We start from the raw sequence: 24,851 nt of genomic DNA on the forward strand, positions 1-24,851 counted from the left end.
GATAGTTCTATGTCATAGCTGCACATCCTCCTAGTTGCTGTATGTGGGACGCAGCCTCAGCATGGCCGGAGAGGCGGTGCGTTGGTGCGCGCCCGGGATCTGAACCCTGGCCACCAGCAGTGGAGCGCGCGCACTTACCTGCTAAGCCATGGGGCCGGCCCTCTCCTCAATATTTTAAAGCTGACTACATTGAAAATGTAAAAAACGTTTGAAAGACTTAACCATAGTTTTGGGGAGGAATAACAGCAAAAGAGATACTTAGGGGTGGAACAAATTTTACAAAAAAGCATTGTTTACTTATTAGCAAATTATTTGTTTATTTAACTTGATTTAACCAATGAGGTTACTTACTTTTTAAAACGGCTAATCCTCTCGATCAGTTTTTTTTCTCTGAACACATAGATACTGCTTAAACAGAACGAAGTCCAAAGAAAGCTTCATTTAACCAAATCAAACGCCTGTGCCAAGGTCAACAAATCAAGATCATTAAGGAGCTGCATAAAAAAAGAAAGAATTAAACTAATGCAAGTTTGAGACCAGGCCTAAGCAATTTTCCCTTTGAAGAATGACCCTTATTTTCTGTCTGACCTCAGGAATGTTCAGTTTCTCTCTGAGGTCTGTTTTCTCTATAAAACATTGTGAGGCTTGTGTTTGTGTATCTTTTTAAGTGTGCTTGGGATATACAATTTGGGATTTTCTTATGGAGGCTCTAAGCTGAAAACAGTTTAACCAAAAATATCATCTTCAACCTAAAAAATACTTTGTACTTGTATCTCATACAAAGGAGTTTAATTGTTGAATTCTACACACAGCAAATGCATATTTAGTAAGGTTCTGAGGCAAACAATAAAAAAATAGGCTTAGGATAAAATTTAACCCTTAGTCATTTGAATTCTTACTGTTTGTTTTTCAGGCCTGACACAGGGGTTTACGTCTTGCTCTTTTCGAATGTAGTATAACATTTCATAGCAGGCATTTGATATTAAAGGAATTAAGTAAGATGTACTTCACCCTTTACCGGTTGCGAAACCGGTAGCACGGCACTTTAATCAACAGCACAAATCTGTAGTTTACAGAAGGGCTTTATCATAAGCTCAGAGCAGGAAAAACCCAAGCAGAATGAAGGTAGCGAAGATGATTACTGAGATCATTAATTAACTATGTTGTCTATACGCTCCAGTTTATACCTCCCTTTGTCCTCAAAAGCAAAAAGTCTACTCGGAAAAAAAAAAAGCTTACTTGCCCAGAAAGGAAGTTTCAATGTTTTACCTTACCGTAAACTCTTAGAAGAGGAAGTAAAACTGCCATTTAAATGAGCTGTTCAGTGTGCTGTTAATGAACTTTTGCGTGACTATGCTATGAATCAGCGATTTCAAAATTAAAATTACTTCTTAATCCTCTGGTCAAAAAGCAAAGGCTTCCTCCTCGATTTCATTACACTTTCAACACAACTACATAATTCCACTCCTTTAAAATTTTTTCCTTTCAATTTACACCTGGAATATGATGACGAAATGTGAAATGAAATACTGCGATGAACATTAATCTGTTCAGCTACCCGAGGTACAGTCTCAACAGAGGACGATGACGTCTGTCGTCTCAGGTAATTTTCACAAAAGCCGGAGGAGAGGAGCTGTCGGTCTCGCCCCACGAAAGCTGCTCCTGACGCCCCAATTGTCCTCAGATCCCTGCCCTGCCGGCGAGATGACGTTCACGACAGCGGGGATTTCCGTAGCAGTGATACACGCCACTTCCGGCGGGCAGTGAGGGTCAGTGACGTGGCAGGCAAGGCGGAGCACAGTCCTTCGGGCCGGGACACCCGGAGCTGCCAGGTAACCTCTGGGCAGCCCGGGGGGGGAAGAAGAGAGCGCACCGACAGCCGCGAACGCAAGCCCGGAGGCGGAAGTGCCACGTGTCCCCATCGCGCCTGCGCGGCCGGCGGCTGACAGGCACTTCCGGTCGGGGCCTCCCTCCTTCTCTCTCCGCTGGGCAGCTGCCTCCCAGCCCGCCGTTCCCGGCCCCACCGGCTCGAATCCCAAGCCTCAGCTCTCAGGCCAGGCCGTGGCCGCCGGCGGGCTGGGGAGAATGCGGCGCCGAGCGTAGGGCTTGATGCGCTGCCCTCTTTCTTCCCCGCCTTCAGCCCTAAGTCGTTAGCCTCCTCCCTCCGCTTCTATCAGTCGTCTTTCAGCTCTTCGCTTGGCGCGGTCGCAGACCCGGACCAGCCCCTTCCAACCCCGATAAACACCGTCGTCATGTCCCAGCCGGGAGTACCGGCCTCCGGCGGCGTCCCAACCAGCCTCCAGGCCCAGAACGGGGCCGCCTCGGCCTCGGGGTCTCCCTACACCAACGGTAAGGCCGCCCGGGGGCGGCGGGAGGGCGCAGCCTGGGCCCGGGCTCGAGCTGACCTGTGGTTGCTGCCGCCTCCTGAGGCGACAGAGGATGAGAGGGTGACCTCCTGGCCGGGGTCAGGAGCCGGTGGTGGGCGACTGAGCCACGGAGACCGCGGCAGATATGCACCCGCAACCCCGGGCTGGTCTTAGTGTTTCATATTTATTTATTCATTGGTTCAGCAAGCAATTAATGAGCACTTGCTGTATGCAAAGCCCTGGGTGTACGTGGGTGAAAAATACAGATTCAGTCCATACCTCAAAACTCACAAGGGTCATAGCGTCTGTTTATGTGCTGTCCCCCTCCGCCCCACCTCACCCTTGTCTTCTAGAGAGCAGAGTTTGGGGTCTGATTCATTTCGATTCCGCAGGGCCTGCAGTGGGGTGGGAGTCGTATTCAGACTGATCTGAATTTGCGGAGATGAGTGAAGGATTGTGCTTTTGGGAGACCCCTTTAGGGCCTGCTTATCTTTCCCAGAACCTTCCCTGAATTGTACTTAAGCCACCTGTTCAGTTTTTCAGCTTTAGAGGAACCAAGTAGAGGGGAGGATCTCCTGTTTGATTCCAAAGGTCTTTACATCGCTTGGAAAGTGGTTAGACACAGCTCTGAACTTCTGACGAGAGTGTGCATGTGGCACTATATTTTGTCATTTGGTGTGAGACTGTCTTATAATTTTATACCTCTTCTACGATTCTTTAAATTGCTCTTTTTGTGATTTACTAAGCTTATTATAGTTGTTATAATAGAGAAAGATAGATTTTCTGCCAACAGCTTGCCGAGTTACCAATTTACCTATAAATCTTTGGTTCATGGAAACAAAATCAGTAGAATACTACTAAAATACTTAAATGGCCCAATAGATTCTAAGATTGCTGCCAAGTTAGAGAAAATACCGAATGACTAAAATAGCTAATTTACATTGTTTTTAGAGAAGACTACAGTTTTCTTTACAAAGAAGGCTCTAAAAGGCTTTTAAAAATGTCTGAGTAGGCAGGTATGTAGGCAGAAGCAAGAATAAGTGGGAGTAAGCACTGAAATGGTGTTAAGTTGAATCAATTGTTCCTTCTCAAGTTTATGGTAACAGATTATGTAAACTACATGTTATTCTGGGCTATTTAGTACCATTTACACTGAGGATGAAATCATTTTCAGACATGCACTTTAAGGTCAGAAAACTTAAGCAAGATGTCATATGGTTATGGCTTTTTCTTACAATCTGTAAATTGCAATTTTACGTGAGCTTTAGATGGCAAATCCTGCAAATAAGCTTGTAAGCTTATATGTAAGTGTAGTTTTGATAATCTTGAAACGTTAAAGAAAAAAAAAGAAAAAAGAAAGAAAAAAAACATAATCTTGAAATGTTAAAGGAATTTAACTACCGTAACATACCCTATCGGAGATGTTGTCACTATGCTGGTTTGATCCAGTCCAACAGACATTTGTTGCACACCTTCTGAGTTCTGTCCTTGGGAATATAAGAGAGAATAAGAAAACAGTTCCCGTACACAGGTTGCCCAGAGCCAACTGAGGATTCAGTTAGGGAAGGAAATCATAGAACTGCAAGTACCTACCCTTTTTAAGATATAATTTTGACAGTCTTTTTTGTGAGGAAGATTAGACTTGAGCTAACCTCTGTTGCCAATCCTCCTCTTTTTGCTGAGGAAGATTGGCCCTGGGCTAACATCTGTGCTCGTCTTCCTCTACTTTATAGGTGAGACGCCTGCCACAGCATGGCTTGATAAGTGGTGCATAGGTCTGCGCCCAGGATCCCAACCTGTGAACCCCGGGCCGCCAAAGTGGAGCGCGTGAACTCAACCATTACGCCACCGGGCTGGCGCCTTGACAATCTTTTTATAAGCCCCATTTTAAAAGTTTTTTATAGGAGTATTCTCAATAAAATGGCTAATGTCCTATATTGGGTTCCTTTATTGTTCATCCCACTAATAATAAAGAGATTAGGGATGTAGTGGAGAATTGGAGGGGAGGGTATTTCTCTAGAAGGTGAAAAAAAAGTTAAATGCTAGAATCTAGTTTTTCTGGTTAACTCTTTCAAGGCAGTTATTGCTGCTTAAATGTTCTGTTGAATGCTCTTAAGCTTTAGATTTAATGTAACTTGCTTAAATTACGTTTCAGCTGGATCTTCAGATATTTTTTAGGTTACAATCAAAAGACCGAATAGTTACCTTTTTCATTTTTCTATACCTTGCTTTCACATTGTGTGGTGTCGTTATATTACAGAATTCCTCACATACCAAGACACTTCTTTCTCTGGTAGATTGTTACATTGCATTACAATCTAAAGGTTGTCTAGACAGATTTTTCTAAGCCTGTGTAAATTTGTGTACACATAATTCCTTTGCAAAAATTGATAGTGAAACTGCAAGACTACTTAAACTGGCAGATCTTCACCTGATTACCATGTAATAAGGCTAAAGGCAACTCATGACTCCCACTTTTAATTAGCTGCTTTATTGAGTATTTGAAACAATTTGCCAAGGCAGTTAGAAACTGCAGTTTCAGTAATTTTAGTATTTTTTTTAGAGTGTTTTTTTAAAATTTTTATTTATTTATTTTTCCCCCAAAGCCCCAGTAGATAGTTGTATGTCATAGCTGCACATCCTTCTAGTTGCTGTATGTGGGACGAGGCCTCAGCATGGCCGGAGAAGCGGTGCGTGGGTGCGCGCCCAGGATCTGAACCCCGGCCACCGGCAGCGGAGCATGCGCACTTAACCGCTAAGCCATGGGGCCGGCCCTCAATAATTTTATTTTTTGTAATATTTATGTAATACTCACTTTTTCCCATACAGATTAAGGGTGGGAAGGATTTTCTCCACTCTCTCTCCCACCCAGATTCTCCTGTTATATTGTAATTTTATAAAATAGTGTCTGTCTCTCCTCTAGACTGTGAATCCTATGAGGCCAAGAATATCTGCTTTTGCACATCATCCTCTCTCCATCTCCCCACATGGTGTCTAGCACATTTTAGGAGTTACCAGTTTTATTGAATGAAAGTTTTAGAATTGGGTATTTTGCAATTTAGGTCACTAAACATGTATTAACTTATTCGTTATGAGGTTAGAGCTTATGTCCAACTTCTTTTTTTTCTGCTGAATTTTCCTGTGGATTTTTGCACAATATTACCAGCTAAAACACAATAGAATATGTGGAAAGTTTTTTGGTCATCAGTTTAAATGCTAGACTTGTGCTCATATCTCTTTTAGACATGACAGAAATGTAGATCTCTTTTAGTTTCACAATGATGTAAACCATGTTTATGATTGTGTATTTAATAAAGAAAGTCTTTAGTCATGATCAAAGCATGCTGTGAATAAAATTGGCATGTGGTCTCTAATACTGATTGTTGTGGTTGAGTTCCCTTTAATGTTTTCAGTGGAGGCAGTAACTTTGGACTCCCATGAGACTCTTTGCATACCTCTGTTAGAGTTGACCACATTGAGCTTCTTGCTTGTCTTTGCTGATAGCTTGGGAGCTTATGAAAGACAGAAATTGTAACAATAAGAACTAATATTTATTGTTTGCTTTTTTTTTTTTTAATAAAGGGATTTATTTATTTATTTATTTATTTATTTATTTATTTAGTGAGGAAGATTAGCCCTGAGCTAACATCCGTTGCCAATCCTCTTTTTGCTGAGGAAGACTGGCCCTGGGCTAACATCTGTGCCTATCTTCCTCTACTTTGTATGTTGGATGCCTGGCACAGCATGGCTTGACAAGCGGCGCGTCGGTCCTGCCCTGGGATCCAAACCTGCAAACCCCAGGCCACCGCAGTGGAGCACACCAACTTAACCGCTACACCACCGGGCCAGCCCCTTAACATTTATTATTTATTTACTCTATGCCCAGTCACTGAGCTAGGTTGCATTATCCATCATCTTATTTAATCCTCCCAACAGCACTATAAGATAAGAACTGTTATGTTTACTGAGAAGGAAATTGATATGAGTGGTCAAGCAGCTAGCTCAATGTCACACAGCTAATTTAGATTGTGGAACCTAGATTTAAACGTAGGCAGTCTTACTTAACCACTGTTACTCAATTTATCTGGTTGTTATCTCTGAATTCTAGGACGTAGCACCTTGAATTAGCGTGTGAATCAAGATCAGAACCTTCTCTTTGTTTTCTTTCTTTCTTTCTTTTTTTTTTGCTGAGGAAGACCGGCTCTGAGCTAACATCTATTGCCAATCCTCCTCCCTTTTTTTTTTCCCCAAAGCCCCAGTAGTTAGTTGTATGTCATAGTTGCACATCCTTCTAGTTGCCGTATGTGGGATCTGGCCTCAGCATGGCCCGACAAGCGGTGCGTCGGTGCGTGCCTGGGATCCGAACCCGGGCCACCAGTAGCAGAGCGCGCACACTTAACCACTAAGCCATGGGGCTGGCCCTCTTTGTTTTCTTAATGTAGGTGGATAGATATAATTGCAGTAAATATTTGCTGATATTTTTTGAAACTGCCACCTAGCTTATTTTCCGTGGGATTATAATTAATATATGACCTGACCCTAACTTTTGTTAGTATTTAGGCCATTTCTTTGCTGTTTCAACATCACATTTCATAAATTTCTTTTAGATCCTGAAATTGCCTCTACCTCTACTTTGATTCATAGCATTTGCTTTTCCCCTTTCATTACTTTGTTTAAAGCCCTTATTTTTGGTGACTAACCCACAAGTTGTACTCACGCAGTGGCATGCATCCGTTTGTTGTACTTATAGTTACAATTGGTTAACTCTTTAAGTGATCAGAGTGGTTTTTTTTTTTCCACTTTTTTTTTGCTGAGGAAGATTCGCCCTGAGCTAACATCTGTGCCAGTCTTGATCTGTTTTGTATGTGGGTTGCCACCACAGCATGAATGCCAACAAGTGGTGTAGGTAGGTCCACTGAAGTGGAGAGTGCTGAACTCAACCACTAGGCCATGGGGCTGGCCCTTAGAGTGTATTTTGATGTGTGGGGTGAGGTGTTAAATTAAATTTTTTCTTCCAAATAGCTAACTTGTCCTTCAACCCTGTTGTATTTAAAAGCACCTACACAGAAAGAAGGAACTTTTCAAGGTTTAAGGAACACATTGCTGTCTAAAATGTGATGTTTTTGAATACTTGACTACTTTTCTGTGGCTTTTATTTATACTTTCATGTAAGACACCATAATTAATAGAACCATATTCTGGAGAGCCTTGGAGTAATTTAAATTGGTCATTCAATTGGATTCTTGTATGATAGGTGGAAAGTGTAAACTGTCCCTGGCAAATATATACTTACTGAATGGATTAACAAATGAATCACTTAAGAATGCAAAGATCTTAAGTCTTCATCTTACTTGGAATTTTGGGGAAACCGTTCTGGGAGACATCTTTTTCTCTTACAATTAAATTTATGTAAAAGGGGTAGTTTGTTTAGTATGTTTTTGTGACTGTTAGTAGACTTTCCTGAAGAAACTTATAAAGTTATAACATTTTATGTTATATTCTTTGGGTTAGTATATCAGAAGAATCTTTTAATTTTTACATGTTAGATTTCATGAAGAGGATTAATATATATCAATCATTTTGACGCATCAGTGGTTTCTAAAGTTCATAAAGTTTGTTCTGTGAAGTACATGGGAATCACCAGTACATGAAATTTTTACTAATGCAGATTCTGGAATCCCATTGAGTCCTAAGGAATAGAAATTTTACGAGGTAGAACTTAGGATCTCTTTGATTCTTTTTTGTGTGTGTGTGTGAGGAAGATCAGCCCTGAGCTAACATCTGTTGCCAATCCTGCTCTTTTTGCTGAGGAAGATTGGCCCTGGGCTAACATCCGTGCCCATCTTCCTGGCTAACATCTGTGTCCATCTTCCTCTACTTTATATGGGACACCACCACAGCATGGCTTGACAAGCGATGCATTGGTCTGTGCCCAGGATCCGAACCTGCGAACCCTCAGGCCGCCACATCAGAGCACAAGAACTCAACTGCTATGCCACCGGGCCGGCTCCAAGGATCTCTCTGATTCTGATGCTGTTGATTGGATGATTGAGAAGCAATCATCTGCATTTATTTTAATCTCTTGTTTGCTTCTTTGCTTCTCTACCCTTTCTTTTTTTTTTGTGAGGGAGATCAGCCCTGAGCTAACATCCATGCCAACATCCATGCCAATCCTCCCCTTTTTGCTGAGGAAGACTGGCCCTGAGCTAACATCCGTGCCCATCTTCCTCCACTTTATATGGGACGCCGCCACAGCATGGCTTGACAAGCGGTGCATTGGTGCACGACCGGGATTCCAACCTGCGAACCCTGGACCGCCGAGGTGGAGTGCACGCACTTAACCGCTACGTCACCAGGCCAGCCCCTGTTCCTTAAATGTTGATATTCCTCAGTGTTCTGACCTGGTTCTCTTCTTTTTCTTTCTTTCTTTTTTTCTTAAATAACAATAAATGTTTTATTTCACATAGTTTCTGTGGCTGGCTCTCTTCTTTTCTTAGTCTATGCATACGCTTTGGATGATATCATTAATTCCCATGGTATCAAATATTGTACATATGCCGGTGTCTCCCAGAATTATATCATAAGCCAAAACTCATCTCTTTGGCTGCAGATAGATGTCTTTTCGGGGGAGGGGCGGTAATGCAACTTTCACATTTTATTGTACTTTATTAAATTTTACCATTAAACGGCTTTAAGTATATGCTGGTCTTATGACCAGATATTTGAAATGTAAAGATAACTGGATGGATGGCTTTAAGAATGTGCCATATTAAACATAGAATTTATTAAACAGTTAGAAAATCTAGTGGTGTTAAAACTCTACACATTTATACATTTTAGTGGTACAAGTAAATGATATAGGGGCAGGAAGACATTATGTAAAACTTTGGGTTATAATTGGAGGAAAAGCCTGTTCAGGACTTAACTGAGGTCCTTGCTTGCTGACAGAATCTCCCCTGGACTGAAAAAAAATCTCCATTAGTCAGAAGAAACAGTAGCAACAGGATAGACTAAGAAATTGGCTCATGTCAATTCAGATGGTGGGGGCTGGCCAGTCTGATGAGGACAGGGCTGGCTGGAGGCTGGAAATCCAGTTGGATGTTGCAGCTCAAGTCCGAGATCTGTAGATTAAAAAGATTGGAAACAGTCAAGGCAGAATGTTAGTGCATCTCTCCAAGACCCTAGTTTTCCAATCTCCTAGGATGCTTTCCTCAAATGCGGGGATAGATGTCTTTCTATTAGACAGCTCCACTTGGGTTTCTTGATGGCACCAGAAAGTATGTTTAAAATAATTCTTCAGTCCCTCTTCCATTTGCTATTCCTTGCCTTCCCCAATTCTTTTCTCCTCCTGTCTCGGTGAATGGCACTGCCATCCACTGAGTGGCTCAGATCAGAATCCTGGGAGTCATCCTTGATTCCTTCCTCTAGTCAATTCCACATTAGTTTATATATTCAATTCCCATATTCAGTTCCACATCAAATCCTATCAGTTGTATTTCCTCAGTTTTTTTTTTTTATTGTAAGTGATTTGTAGGTGCTAAATATTTCTTTGCAATCCCAATGTTAAACTATTTTTTTGTGAAATGTGTATATAAACACAAAACTAGGTATGAACTCTATATGTTTATAGCTGTTGTACCATTGTAAAACCAAAACAAATTGAAATAAAAACATCCATAAAAGCGGTATAATTCAAACTTAAAACATTAAATAATGTGATGGATTATGTTTGGCTGCAGCCAAAGTTCATTAGATTGTTTTAATTTTAAACATGTTGGAACATCATTTGGGTGATTATCATGGTCACCATTTTTCCTTTTTAAAGATGAAATTGTTTTAAATTGTTGGGGAAGAAAAACTTCTCTTCTCTTTTAGTTTTAGTGTTTGGGGGCCTGCGAATTAAACTGGCAAAAAACAGATTAGCAAGAGAAAAAACAAAATTTACTCATGTAGTATGAGAGTTCACAAAAAAATGTGACTTAAGGAGGCAGATAGAATTTGGGACCTATGTACTATCTTAATAGGGGAAGGGGAGGGAGAAAAGGGCACTTATGGGAAAACAAGTTATTTTTAGGAAAGATAAATGGGCTAGTAGAATAGATGGGAGATTTGATAGTTTTGTGACAATGTATGTTTAAGTGTGGTGTGAGACTTCTCATTTCAGGTGATAAGAGTCAGTCTTCTCTGGTTGCTCCTGGGGAGGAAATTTATGACAATTGAATTCTTTTGAGGTCTTTAGGAGGCTTTGCTTTTAGGCAGATAAGAGATTTCAGGAATACCCTCTGGTCAAAATAATTTTTCTGCCACAGTGTATCTGGACCCCTTCACAATCCCTGATACATTATTTTGACAGACTACTTAATTTATTAATGACTTCAGAATAAAAAAATTAAAATCCATTTAGTGAAAATTTCACTACATATTTACTGCTACATTTCTAATGAACTATGGCAAATTGGTACATATGAAAATAAGATTTTCATGTTATAGTTACTCACAGTGGATCTATGATAGTGACTACTACAAAGCAGGTTCTTTTGTATTTGTCTTTCTACCATGTGGTCTTATGACTGCATATTCTTTATTGATCAACTGTAAAACTTTTGCTTATTTTGTGCATTTTGATGATATTTGGCTTTCACTTGGCTACATTTGGCTTGAAGTCCTCTTGAGCCTATTAGCCTCTGATAAACAGTAAATAAAAATAGGAAATTGGACCATGAAATTTTCTGGCAATACTAGGCTGTGAGATGTCTGTTTTTATCCATATGACCCAAAATATGCTTATAAATTGACTTTTTACAAATGATTTCATTGATTCAGACACCTCTCTATTTGCACTGCTGCTATTTGGTCAATCTTTTCTTGCCTGGATTACTACTGTAGACTCCTTCCAGTTTCTAATCTCTCCTCCAATCCCCAAGAGGTTACGTATATGCAAATTTATAGTGTCTCACTGGGAGCCTTTCAAAGGCTTTCTGTTGCCCCTAGGCTCAAATCCAGCCGCCTTAAAGTTGTAGTCCTAAACTCCTGCTTCACTTTAGACACTTGACTCAGGCACTTGACTTTTGTTCTGCCATACTGAACTTTTTCCAGAATGCCCTTTCATGACCACAAGCAATTGCACGTGTTGTTCCCTTTCTGGAAACACTCTTGACACTCTTTTTTCTGGGGCTGACTCCTGTTCTCTTAAGATATCAGTTTAAGCTTCCCTTCCTCAGGAAACCACCTTTGCTACCTTTCTGCCTTCAGTTTAGCCCAAGTGCTGCTTCCACAGTGCTCTCTTAGTGTCCTGGGTTTCCACTATCACATTTATACCGAACCTGTTAATCTCAAGTTCATGTGCCCCATGCACAGTAAGCCAATTACTGAGACACATCCGGTGCTTGGAGATGGAGAAGATGCTTGGAGATGGAGAAAAGTTATTTGAATTGGCCAAGATGAGAAGGCGGGAGGATAGGTTGTCTCCAATCTGCCTTAACAGGAGAAGAAAGCAGGGGATTTTATAGAGCTAAGGGGCTTCGCAGGAGGAGTTCCGTGTTTCTTTCACTCCAGATAAGCCCTTGGGCAATCTGACTTCTGGTTGTCAAAGGCTGCTGGGGGTGGTTATCTGGTGATCCTTGAAGGCATTCTTTTTCTTCTGTAAAACAAGATGATAAATCTTTGTGACCCTTGAGTCATTCCTCAGGTTAAACAAGAAAACAGCAAATTGACAAGATTAATTTCTTTTTCATCTATGTCTGTGTTAGGAACAAGGTGGAAAGATAATCTTATTGAATATTTACAGTAACCCTCAGGTGCCTGGCTTCAACATCACTCTCTGTTCTTACCTCGTTATTTGTCTTCCCAACTGGACTGTGAGCTGCTTGAGGGCAGGGATGAAGTGGACCTTACTCACCTTTGTGAGTAATCAGAAGATATTTAGTAAAATGTGTCTTTTCAATCAGGGAATGAGTAGAATGTTCTTAACCATTTGGAATAAAATGAATAATTAGTCTAAATTTAGGATCAATCTTTAACTAAATGAAAGGCTAGAAAAAAAAGATTAGTTCACGTGAAATCAGTTGGTTTACTGATAACAGAATTATCAGTGAGTGCTGCAGTGTTAAGGACACAAATACGTGTTTCTTAGATGATGACAGTAGCAAACATTTATTGAGTACTAACTATGTGAGAAACACCATTATAAATGTTTCACATAAATCTCATTCTCACACTGTATTAGTTTCCTATTGCTGCTGATACTGAACCAAGTGGGCTCGCCTCCTGGTGAGTTAAATAAGACTCTACATCAGTGGAAGTTATCTCACAAAGTAAAGTGTATTTGCAGCAAATGGGCCATCAGGAATCATTTCCAAAGTCATGGCATCCCTGAACAAAGGGAAGCAAGAACTTTTATTTTGGTGGGGAAGGAATATTCAAGAGAGAGAGGCAGGTACAGTGCAGATTATGGTAATAAGGATTAATCTCCTTCTGAAGAGATCTTTGCATTAAAAATAATGCAACGTCATGGGCATAGCTCCTGTAGGGAGGTTTGCTTAGCTTCAGAGTGGTTGCTAGTTGTGACTCCTTAACATAAAATAACAACTTGGAAAAACAGTTAAATGCTTCCAAACCCACCCTTGAGTTCCTCGGGACACTATTCCATTGACACTGCTGTAACAATACCACAAATTTAGTGGTTTAAAACAACACAAATTTATCATCCTATAGTTCTGGAGGTCAGAAGCCTGAAATGGGTCATCAGGGCTGCATTCCTTTTTTTTTTTTTTTTTTTTGTGAGGAAGATCAGCCCTGAGCTAACATCCGTGGTAATCCTCCTCTTTTTGCTGAGGAAGACCGGCTCTGAGCTAACATCTATTGCCAATCCTCCTCGTTTTTTTTCCCCAAAGCCCCAGTAGATAGTTGTATGTCATAGCTGCACATCCTTCTAGTTGCTGTATGTGGGACGCGGCCTCAGCATGGCCGGAGAAGCAGTGCGTCGGTGCGCGCCTGGGATCCGAACCCGGGCCTCCAGTAGCAGAGCGCGTGCACTTAACCGCTAAGCCATGGGGCCGACCCCATGGCTGTATTCCTTATTGGAGGGTCTAGCAGAGAATCAGTTTTCTTGCCTTTTCCACCATCTGGAGGCTATCCTTGTTCCTTGGCTCATGGCCCCTTACCATCTTCAAAGCCAGCAATGTCCTGTCAGGTCTTTCTCATATAGCATCACTCTAACCCTGACTCTTCAGCCTTCCTCTTTCACTCTTGTGATCACATGGAGTCCACCCTAATAATCTTAAAATAATCTTCCCATCTCAAGGTCAGTTCATTAGCAAGCTTAATTCCATCTGCAGCCTTAATTCTTTTTAGCCATGTAACCTAACATATTCACAGGTTCCAGGGATTAGGACATGGACATATTTGGGGGGTCATTTTTCTGCCTACCACACACATCAACACTATAATTTAGGTACTATTACTATTCCCATTTTATAGATGAGGAAACTGAGGTCTAGAAAGGTTAAATATCTTGCTCAAGGACAGACAATTACTAAATGTCAAAGCCAGAATTTGATCTCAGGTAGTTGTTCCAGTCTGTGCTCGCTCTTAATCACTGCTCTATGATGCCTCTTTCCATATACATTTCATGTAGTGACCTTGTACTATTAGGAAGTTGGTTGTATAGGATTTATGACATTCCTTTAGGTAGTTTTCTATAGTAAGTCCCAGAAATCGAATATCTACTACGCTATGGAGTTAGAATATATAGAAAAGGACTAGGAATTCCTTGAACTTTGTTGACTTGTGGTGTGACTTGGGACAAGTTAATTAGCTACTCTAAGCCTGGAGTTTCTCAGGGTGCCAGAAGCTTCAAAGTCCTTTGGAATATGCAGATTCTGTAATTTATCTATTAGTGTTTCATAAATTATACATATAGAAGTGAAGTATTCTTAGAAATCATAAGTAGTCAGTTTCCCAGAAGATATCCCTCTGATTTGATGTTTTGGAGATCAGCCAGAGATAATTTAAGTTACTTGTTTATGCTTCTCTCTCCTTCCCTACCCCGTGTGCTAGTCCAAGAAGGATTCAAGATGGCTATATAAGTGGGTTATATAAACATTGAGGGGGTAAAATTTAGGGCAAGTGAAACCTTTTTAAACCTGTGTGTTTGGTAAGATAGTCACAGTGTTAGCTACTTTCCACGTATATTCGGAGTAGGTCAGTCTTATGATACCCAGAACATTCCCTTGGTTTTAAACATACAGATTTAGCATTCCCATTGGTGGCTTCTCATTGGTGGTGCCATTGAATAGTGGCCTTTTCTCTCTGGCCAATCTTTTTGTCTGCTTATCTTAAAATGATTCCTAGGGTCACCATTTGAATACTTTAAACACTTCCATTGGGTTACCATGGTACAGTCACCTTTACAGATATATTGCTTTTTCAGGGTCTTTAGACAGGGATCAGTAAAAAAACCCTAGTTATAAATAGAGAGGTCCAGAAATTAATCTGAAATATTCTCAGTGGAGACAGTGCACTTGCCAGGAGCCAGGACTAAATGAGTTTATTCAACTGTTCCTTTTGGTTCCCAGTGTTGTTTTTGTTGTTTTTCTTATTTGGAGAGATGACTGTGATTCTGGCAGTCTTTGATTTTCTGACCTCCTGTAATTCTGTCAATTTTAATTTGGCAATTAACTAGGAGAGGGAACCAAATCAAATATTTGAGTCAGAATGGTGCCAGGCTCCGTGGGGAAGATAAATTTTGTTTTGTGCCCAAAGAAGTTAAGATGATATCTTGACAATAAAATTCAGTCTATTTGGCATCCAACAGGATGAAATTCTAGGTGTGCTTAAATATAAGGTAACCCTAAAAAAAGGCAATCCTCGATTTTCCCAATGACAAGATTTCCCCCTCCCCAATTTTTTTTCAGCTCACTTAAAAGTATGAAATTTTAGGTATGTGGATGAGATAATCAAATGACTGCTTGTAATGGTTAATGTTTTATTTTACTAGCGCATGCATCTTTAAACTTTGTATTTGAAGATATAACATTTTAAATACGTTATATATTAGAAGCATTAATTTTTTTCTATATTCATGAAATAATTTTATTTAAGCTCTTTACATGTACCTTTTTTGTTTTTAAAATGTTTATAGTGAAATACACACATAAATTGTATAAAACACATGTACAGTTTAAAGGGAAATAATGACTCCTATGTACTCACTACTAGTTTAACAGCACCTCTGTTACCTAGTTTAACAGAGGTTAACCAGTACCTCTGAAACCTTTAGGACCCTTATCACATCTCCTTTCACTTTCCCTGAGGTAACTATTATATGAATTGTGTAAACTATTCTCTTTCTTATTTTTAAAACAGATTTATTGAGATATAATTTGTATATCATACAGTTCACCCATTTAAAGTTTACAAGTCAGTGTTTTTTAGTATATCCACGAAGTTGTGCCACCGTCACCGCAATTGAATTTTAGAACTTTTTTATCCCCCCTAAAAGGAATCCCATACTCATTAGCAGTCAGTCTCTGTCCCCAATCCCTGCACCCACTAGCAGTAAACAACAACTAACCTACTTTGCATCTCTGAGGATTTGACTATTCTGGACGTTTCATATTAATGAAATCATACAATATGTGGTCTTTTGTGACTGCCTTTCTCTTAGCATAATGTTTTCAAGTTTCATCCATGTTGCAGCATGTATCAGTACTTTATTGCCAATTAATATTCCATTGTATGGATATACCACATTTTATTTATCCATTCATTAGTTGTTGGACTCGTGGAATGTTTCTCCTTTTTTTCCCTTGTTTAAGCCACTTTTAAAAACAGCTTTATTGAGATATAATTCACATACCATACAGTTCACCCATTTAAAGTGTACAATTTAGTGGTTTTTCGTATGTTCACAGAGTTGTGCAACCATGACCACAGTTGATTTTAAAACATTTTCTTCATCGCCTCCCCAAAACCCTGATAACCATTAGCAGTCTCTCTCTGTTTGTCCCTAAACCCCAACCCTAGGCAAGACTAATCTACTTTCTGTCTCTATAGATATGCCTATTCTGGACATTTCATATAAATAGAATCACATAAATATGTGGTCTTTAGGGATTGGCTTCTTGAGCATACTATTTTTGAGGTTCATCCATGTAGTATGTATCAGTATTTCATTCCTTTTATGACCAAATAATATTCCATTGTAGGGATATACCCCATTTTGTTTATCCATTCATCTGTTGATAGACATTTGGGTTGTTTCCATTTTTTGGCTATTATGAATAATGCTGTGAATTTTCATATGCAAGTTTCTGTATGGACATACATTTTTCACTTCTCTTGGGTATATACCTTCGAGTGGAATTGATGGATCATGTGGTATCTCTGTGTTTAACATTTTGAGAAACTGCCAAACTGTTTCCCAAAGTGGCTGCAGCATTTTACATTCCCATTAGCAATGTATTTGAGTTTCCAATTTCTCCACATCCTTCTCGACACTTGTTATTGTCAGTCTTTGATTATAGCCATCCTAGTAGGTGTGAAGTGGTATCTCATTATGGTTTTTCACATTCACCTTTTTTTTTTTTTTTGAGGAAGATCAGCCCTGAGCTAACATGCATGCCAATCCTCCTCTTTTTGCTGAGGAAGACCAGCCCTGAGCTAACATCTATTGCCAATCCTCCTCCTTTTTTTTTTTTTCCCCTTTTTCTCCCCAAAGCCCCAGTAGATAGTTGTGTGTCATAGTTGCACATCCTGCTAGTTGCTGTATGTGGGACGCTGCCTCAGCATGGCTGGACAAGCGGTGCATCGGTGTGAACCTGGGATCCGAACTGCACGCGCACTTAACTGCTAAGCCATGGGGCCAGCCCCTCACATTCACCTTTGATAGTAGTGTTGTCAGCATTACTAGAACAACTTCCCAGAATACATAATTTTCACTTCTTTTTAAGTTGTTTGATATACTACACTTTGACTCTGGGTAAGATGCTGTCCTTGGAAATTTTACCCTAAGCCACTAAGTTCTTTCTTTCTTTTTTTTTTTGGAAGGAAGATTGTCTCTGAGCTAACATCTGTGCCAGTCTTCCTCTATTTTGTATGTGGGATGCCACTACTACATGACTTGATGAGTGGGGTGTAGGTCTGTGGCCAGGATCCAAACCTGTGAACCCCAGGCCACCGAAGCAGAGTGTGCAAACTTAACCACTACACCACTGGGCTGGCCCTGCCACTAAGTTCTTATTAGCCTTTCTCATTTATTAAGTCAGTGTGATTTGTGGTCTCTGCAGTATAGCTAGTTAGTACTGCTTTAAACATTTTATTTTGGAACAATCCCAAATTTATAGACAAGTTGCAAGCACATTACAAAGAACTTTTTTTGCCTGAACCATTTGAGAGTAAGTTGCTGACATGACGTCCCGTCACTCCTAAATACTTTAGTTTGTTTATATTTCCTACAAATAAGGCAGTTTTCCTAAATAACCACAATATAACTATCAAAATTAGGAAATTAACACTAGTGTGTTACTGTCGTCTAAACCTCACACCCCGTTCAAGTTTCACCAGTTTTCCCAGTAAAACCTTTTAATAGCAAAAGAATCCAGTCCAGAATCACATTTAACATTTAATTGTCATGCTTCTGTAGTATTCTTCAATCTGGAACAGTTCTTCAGTCTTCCCTTGACTTTCATGACCCAGATGCTTTTGAAAGCTACAAGCCAATTATTTTGTAGAGTGTCTCTCAATTTGAGTTTGTCTGCTATTTTGTCATGATTAGATTCAGATTATGCACTATAGCAGGACTGTTATAGAAGAGATGCTGTATTTTTCTCATTGCATCCTATCAGGTGGCACATGATTTCATTTTTTTCCATTATTGATGATGTTCACTTTGATCACTTGATTAAGGTGGCATCTGCCAAGCTTCTCGACAGTAAAGTTGCTCCTTTTCCCTTTATAATTAATAAGTATTTTGTGGGATGTGCTTTGAGACTATGTAAATATCTCATTCCTTGTTAGACTTTTAATTTATTCATTATTTATATTGGCATGAACTATTTATTCAATGGGTTATAATCCATTATTATCATTGTTTTGATGCTTATGTTATCTCAGATTTGGCCTGTGGGTGCCCCTTCAAGCTGTATTCTGTGTCCTCTTGTCATGCCTCATCGTTCTTGGGCACTTCCTTGCTTTCTGGCACATTAAGGTGGTGTGTTGCAGGCTCATCTTGTACTTTCCCAGCTCAAGAATCAGCGGTGATTCCTTTTAGTGGAGAATAGTATTTAGAAACCAAGATCTCAGTACTAAATGTGATCCATGCTATTAGAATGTCCCTGCTCCCAGTCTCAGCAGACAGAGCTAGGGAATCTCCCTGTATTTATATATATATATAAATCCATGAGTTTCAATTGTAACCTCAATGCAGGCCCACCACTACTGAGTTCATTCTAGTTTTCCCCTTTCCATGCTTGTGACTCCCTTCTCTGAGAGTGAGAGACCTTGCTTCCATTATCCTATATATATTTATTTGTTCAATTCCCTTGTATGTAACCCTTCTCGCATTGCTGGTGCTGCCCTGTCTTCACGCTTCTCAGCTTCCCCCAGTTGCAGATACTTACCCCACCTAATGTCTTTAGGACTGAATTATTCAGGAAAGGGACTGTTTTGCTTTTTAGTTTTAGAAGTCTTGCTTACAAAAATATCCAACATGGTGCCGTATCATGGAATAATTTCTTTACCTTTATTTTAAAGGATCCCATCAGGTGATCACTATAGCAGTCGAAACTAGCCTTTGTTAAAATTGATTCTCACTTTTCCCCAAATAGTACTTTATTGTTCAAAATAAGAGACTGTGCTATAATATTTATTCTTTGATTTATTTAACAAACATTTATTGAGTACCAGCTATGTGATAGGCATGTTTAGGTGAGGACACAGTAATGAACAAAAAAAGTCCCTACCTTCATGGAGCTTATGTTATAGTGAGGTAGACAGACTGTAAATAATAATGTAGTTTCAGGTAAACACTAGAAAGAAAAATAAGGCAGGGTCAGAGGGGAAGAGAATGAAAGAGGTGCTATTTTAGATACAGTGTTCAACCAGTGCCTCTTTGAGGAGATTATATCTGAGACCTGGATGAGAAGATGGAGTGAGATTATCTCGAGGAACAGTGTTCTTGGCAGCGTAAAAAGTGAAGAAACCTATGGTGGGAACATGTTTAAGCTTGTTGAAGAAACATTAAGAAGGTAGGTATGGCTGGAGCTGAGTAGAGAAGAGTAGTAAGAAATTCTTTGAATAGGTTGCTAGTGGCCTTCGGCTATTAAATGGAGTAATTGATGGCACTTGACATGGTGACCTTACCGTAGTCATTTACTAAGCTCAAAGAAGAGAGGTTCCATTGTACATACATATTTAAAAGGGGCTTTCAGTCTTTAGTGGAAGATAGATTTAATGAAGCTAGGGTTCAAGACATTGACCACTTTCTTATCTGAGTTGACCATACTCTGTTAAACTTAACCTTACAGAAAAATTGAACTTTATACTAGAATTTGCCTAGAGAGCAAGCAAGAAACAAATAGAATCAGAAGAATATAGGATACTTACTTCCAGATCAGAAAGAACATAGATATTATCCTGGCACTGTTTTATTAAAATAAAATAAATGGCCAATATTTTAAAAAAAGAAAGTAGGATGGGGCCGGCCCGGTGGCGCAAGCGGTTAAGTGCGCGCGCTCCGCTGCGGCGGCCCGGGGTTCGCTGGTTCGGATCCTGGGCGCGCACCGAAGTACTGCTTGGTAAGCCATGCTGTGGCGGCGTCCCATATAAAGTGGAGGAAGATAGGCACCGATGTTAGCCCAGGGCCGTCTTCCTCAGCAAAAAAAGAGGAGGATTGGCGGATGTTAGCTCAGGGCTGATCTCCTCACAAAAAAAAAAAAAAAAAAAAAAAAAAAAAAAAAAAAAAAAAAAAAAAGAAAGTAGGGGGCCGGCCCGGTGGTGTAGTGGTGACGTTCGTGCACTCTGCTTTGGCGGCCCAGGGTTCGCAGGTTCAAGTCCCTGCATGGCTTGTAGGAAGATGGGCATGGATATTAGCTCAGAGCCAATCTTCCTCAGCAAAAAGAGGAGGATTGGCAACGCATGTTAGCTCAGGGCCAATCTTCCTCACAAAAAAAAAAGAAAAAAAAAAAAAAGAAAAAAAAAAAAAAGAAAGTAGGAAATGAGACCAGAAAGGAAGCCAGGGACATAGAGGGTCTTGTAAGTTAAGATAAGGACTTTGGAAGGTTTGCGCAGGGGAGTTGATATGATCGTTTTAAAAGGTAATAGGTTGTGTAGGGAATAAATCATAGAAAGATAAGGGAGGATGCAAAGGTATCAGTTGATCAGGTGGCTTTCAGACTTAACTGTTATCTACAATAAGTAATACATTTTAAATAGTTACCTAGTATATAAATTCACGTATGTATATATTTATAAATGAAACCGCACAGTATTTACCCTTATTAGCTGTAACGTGCCGTGATATTTTCCATTCTTAACTACTATCTTCCGTTTCATTATGAAAAAGATACTTTGTAACTCATTGATTTTATAACCCATTAATGGATTGCTACCCACCGTTTAAAAAATAGTGTTAATCCACTATGACAAAGCATTCTTATATAGTGAGAACCTTTGAGGAGACTCATATATAAGATGACTTCTTCTTTTATGAGAAATGATTTTTGAGGAAAATCTCACCTTATAATTGGGCATGTATGGTATTTTGAATAATCAATAGCCTTTTAACTAGTTAGAAATGAAATTAAATATTCAAGTCATAGTATTTACAAGCTACAAAATGCCTAGTAACAAATTAGCTAAATTTAAGTTAAATAAGGTATAAGACGTCTTTATGAAAAAAAAGTGAAATATAATTGGAAGATATAAAATAAATTTCGATTAAATGGAGAGACACACCATGTTTCTAAGTGGAAAAACTTTCTATCATAAAAACATCAACCAATCCAAAATTAATATATAAATCAAATGTAATTCCAATCAACATTTCACTTTTTTTTTATGGGAGACTGCATAAAATGGTCTTTTTGTATATGTCTGAAAATTTTCATAGTAAAAAGGTTTATAAGAAAGGTATCATACTTATCTCTCTTTAACTTCCTTTTTTCTCTTAATATTCTTTTTATAATTTATCCCTGTTGGTAGATGTACATGACTAATCTAGAATTTGTTTATTCAGTCTCCTGTTGATGGATATTTTGTTTGTTTCCAATTTTTCATTATTGTAAACAATGCTGCAGCTAACACATTTGGATCTATTTCTTTTGTCTTGGAAGAATGCCTGTATTTTTTGTTTTGTAGAGCCGTGTATATAGACTAATTCCCCTCTCCCAACTACATACTATATATGTATATATGCTTTTGTAACCCCTTCAACCTACCTCTCTCTATATATAATACATATGCTTATGTATGTTCATATAAACATTGTGTAATTCATGAAAGGATTCAAATTAGGCTGATGACGTTTATGCATTGGTTGCGTGGACTGAGGAAGTATGACTGGAAGATAAATATTTTCTTTTTATATGTTTTATTTATTTTTATTTATTTATTTATTTATTTTTGAGGAAGATCAGCCCTGAGCTAACATCTGTGCTAATCCTCCTCTTTTTGCTGAGGAAGACCGGCTCTGAGCTAACATCTATTGCCAATCCTTCTCCTTTTTTTCCCCCCCCCCAAAGCCCCAGTAGATAGTTTTATGTCATAGATGCACATCCTTCTAGTTGCTGTATGTGGGACGCGGCCTCAGCATGGCCGGAGAAGCGGTGCGTCGGTGCGTGCCCAGGATCCGAACCCTGGCCACCAGTAGTGGAGCGGGCGCACTTAACCGCTAAACCATGGGGCCGGCCACTCTTTTTATATCTTTTAAATGTCAAAAGTCCAAAGAAATTAAAGTTTGTATGAGTGCTATCTTTTTAAAAATATTCATCTTATTTCCTTTTATTGTCTACTTTTATGTACAGAAATGACAGTATATTTCTGAGGAGAAGTGGTGATTCTAGGGATTAATTTTTTATAACAGCTTTAAAGTGTACAACTCAGTGGATTTTGGTGTATTCACAGTTTTGCAACATCACTACAATCAATTTTAGAATATTTTTATCACCCCAGGAAGAAACCCCATACCCATTAGCAGTCACTGCCCATTTCTTCCTCTTCCCAGCCACTGCAACCACAAATCTACTTCTGTGCCTGTGGGTTTTCCTGTTCTGGACATTTTGTATAAATGAATCATACAATGTATGGCCTTTTATCACTAGTGTCTTTCACTTAGCATAATTTTTTCTCAAGGTTCATCTATATTGTAGCATGTCATCAGTACTTCATTCCTTTTTATGACCAAATAATATTTCATTGTATAGATATAATCCTTTTGTTTATCTGTTCATCAGTTGATGGATGTTGGGGTTGTTTCCACTTTTTGGCTATTACAAATAATGATGTTATGAACATTTGTGTACAAGTTTTTATGCAGAGTAGGAGTGGAATTGCTGGATTATATGATAACTATGTTTAACATTTTGAGGAACTGCCAAACTGTTTTCCAACATAGTTGCACTGTTTTACATTTCCACTAGCAATGTATGAGGGTTTCAATTTCTCCACATCCTTGTCAACCCTTGTTATTTTCCATCTTTTTTATTGTAGCCATCCTAGTTGGTGTAAGTGGTTTCTCATTGTGGTTTTGATTTGCATTTCTCTAATGACTAATAATGTTGAGCATTTTTGCATGTGCTTACTGGCCATTTGTACGTCTCTTTGGAAATATGTTTGAATGTCTATTTAAATCCTTTCCTCATTTTTTAATTGGGTTATTTGTCTTTTTATTGTGGAGTTGTACAAGTACCATATGTTTTACTGTATTGTTTTTTGTGTGTGTGTGAGGAAGACCAGCCCTGAGCTAACGTCCAATGCCAATCCTCCTCTTTTTGCTGAGGAAGATTGGCCCTGGGCTGACATCTGTGCCCATCTTCCTCTACTTTAGATGGTACGCTGCCACAACATGGCTTGACAAGCGGTGCGTCGGTGTGCACCTGGGATCCAAACCCCCGGCAGCCGCAGCGGAGCTCACGCACTTAACTGCTGTGCCACCGGGCCGGCCCCTTTTACTGTATTTTTTAAAGTATTGCCTTATTTGTTTGCAAGACTGATTTTTTCTCCTCTTATTGATAGGTCCTGTCCAAAATGCACTGATGTCTTCACAAGTGTCAGTGAGCCAAGGATATAACTCTCAACTTTCAGGATCCTACCCTCATCTAATACCAGCAAAGACGTTGAATCCAGTTTCTGGACAGTCTAACTATGGTGGTTCTCAGACTGTTTCTCCATTAAGTAATTATCAGGGACCTGGGCGGACTCTTAATAGACCACCTGTGGCTTCTAATCCAGTGACAGCTTCACTCCATAGTGGTCCTGTTCCCCGAATGCCACTACCTACTTCTCAGAACCCAGCTACTACACCAGTGCTTTCTGGTAGCTTTCTTCCTGGAGCCAACATACTACCACCTTTGAATTGGCAATATAACTATCCAGCCACAGGATCACAGACAAACCATTGTCCTCGTGCATCATCCCAACCAACTCTGTCTGGGAATACAAATTTGATAACAAGTCATCAATATATTTCTTCTGGAGATCCTTCACTTCCAAACAACTTCATAAAATCAGGTAGAGTTCTTATAGGAGTGATTAAAATGTAGAAATGGGAAACTTTTGCTTGTTTAGATGTTTGAATTAATATTTCAGATCTTAAAACCATATGGAAGACTATTGATTTTTAAAATCCTTGCTAATTTTTAAATAAATTATTTCTCTAACCTTTGAATTAACTTAAAATCATGGATTCTTCCTGCTTTGCTTCTTTCCTTTGAAAGTATCCTCTGTGTTTCTTTGAGTCACCCATAATATTTCAGGGATTCAGGTATGCATACAGAACCACTTCCTTAAGGACTGCCTTACTTTTATTAACTGGTTTCCATCTTGTATTCTAGGGAAGCTTAATCCCTGTGGTCTTCCTTTGGTCTTGATCCAAGGCTTGGATTATCTTTTTATTGTGGCTTAGACAGTTTTAGGCCCCAGATTGTAGGATCGTGGAGGGGCAGGTCAAAACAGACAGTACTTTTGGAGTGAGGAGTGTTATTGAGCACAACTGTGGTCAGAAAGCAGTGGTCAGAAATTTTTATCTGTTTTCTTCTAAGAGTTTTATAGTTTTAGCTCCTACATTTAGGTCTTTTATCAATTTTGAGTTAATTTTTGTGTATGGTGTTAGGTAAGGGTTCAACTTCATTCTTGTGCATGTGAATATACAGTTGTCCCAGGACTATTTGATGGAAGGACTGTTGTTTCTCCCATTGAATGATCTTGGCACTCTTGTTGAAAATCAATTGATCATAAATGTAAGGGTTTATTTCTAGACTCTGAATTCTA

The 24,851-nt window shown here is 39.4% G+C and overlaps 1 protein-coding gene across 2 annotated transcripts in view; it reads left to right on the top strand.

Moving 5' to 3' along the window:
* Positions 1 to 1,960: 1,960 nt before the first annotated feature.
* Positions 1,961 to 24,851, top strand: part of SEC24A (SEC24 homolog A, COPII coat complex component) — a 68,019-nt gene continuing 45,128 nt past the window's right edge. The window contains exons 1-2 of one of the 2 annotated variants that reach the window (XM_058540481.1): positions 1,961 to 2,349; positions 23,598 to 24,092. In XM_058540481.1, coding sequence (XP_058396464.1) covers positions 2,253 to 2,349; positions 23,598 to 24,092 — 592 coding nt within the window. In that variant the 5' untranslated portion in view covers positions 1,961 to 2,252. The remainder of the gene's footprint in view (positions 2,350 to 23,597; positions 24,093 to 24,851) is intronic. The other variant, XM_058540475.1, reaches the window with a different exon arrangement.

This window comes from Diceros bicornis, chromosome 1, assembly GCF_020826845.1.
Source record: "Diceros bicornis minor isolate mBicDic1 chromosome 1, mDicBic1.mat.cur, whole genome shotgun sequence".
Lineage (NCBI taxonomy): Eukaryota > Metazoa > Chordata > Mammalia > Perissodactyla > Rhinocerotidae > Diceros > Diceros bicornis.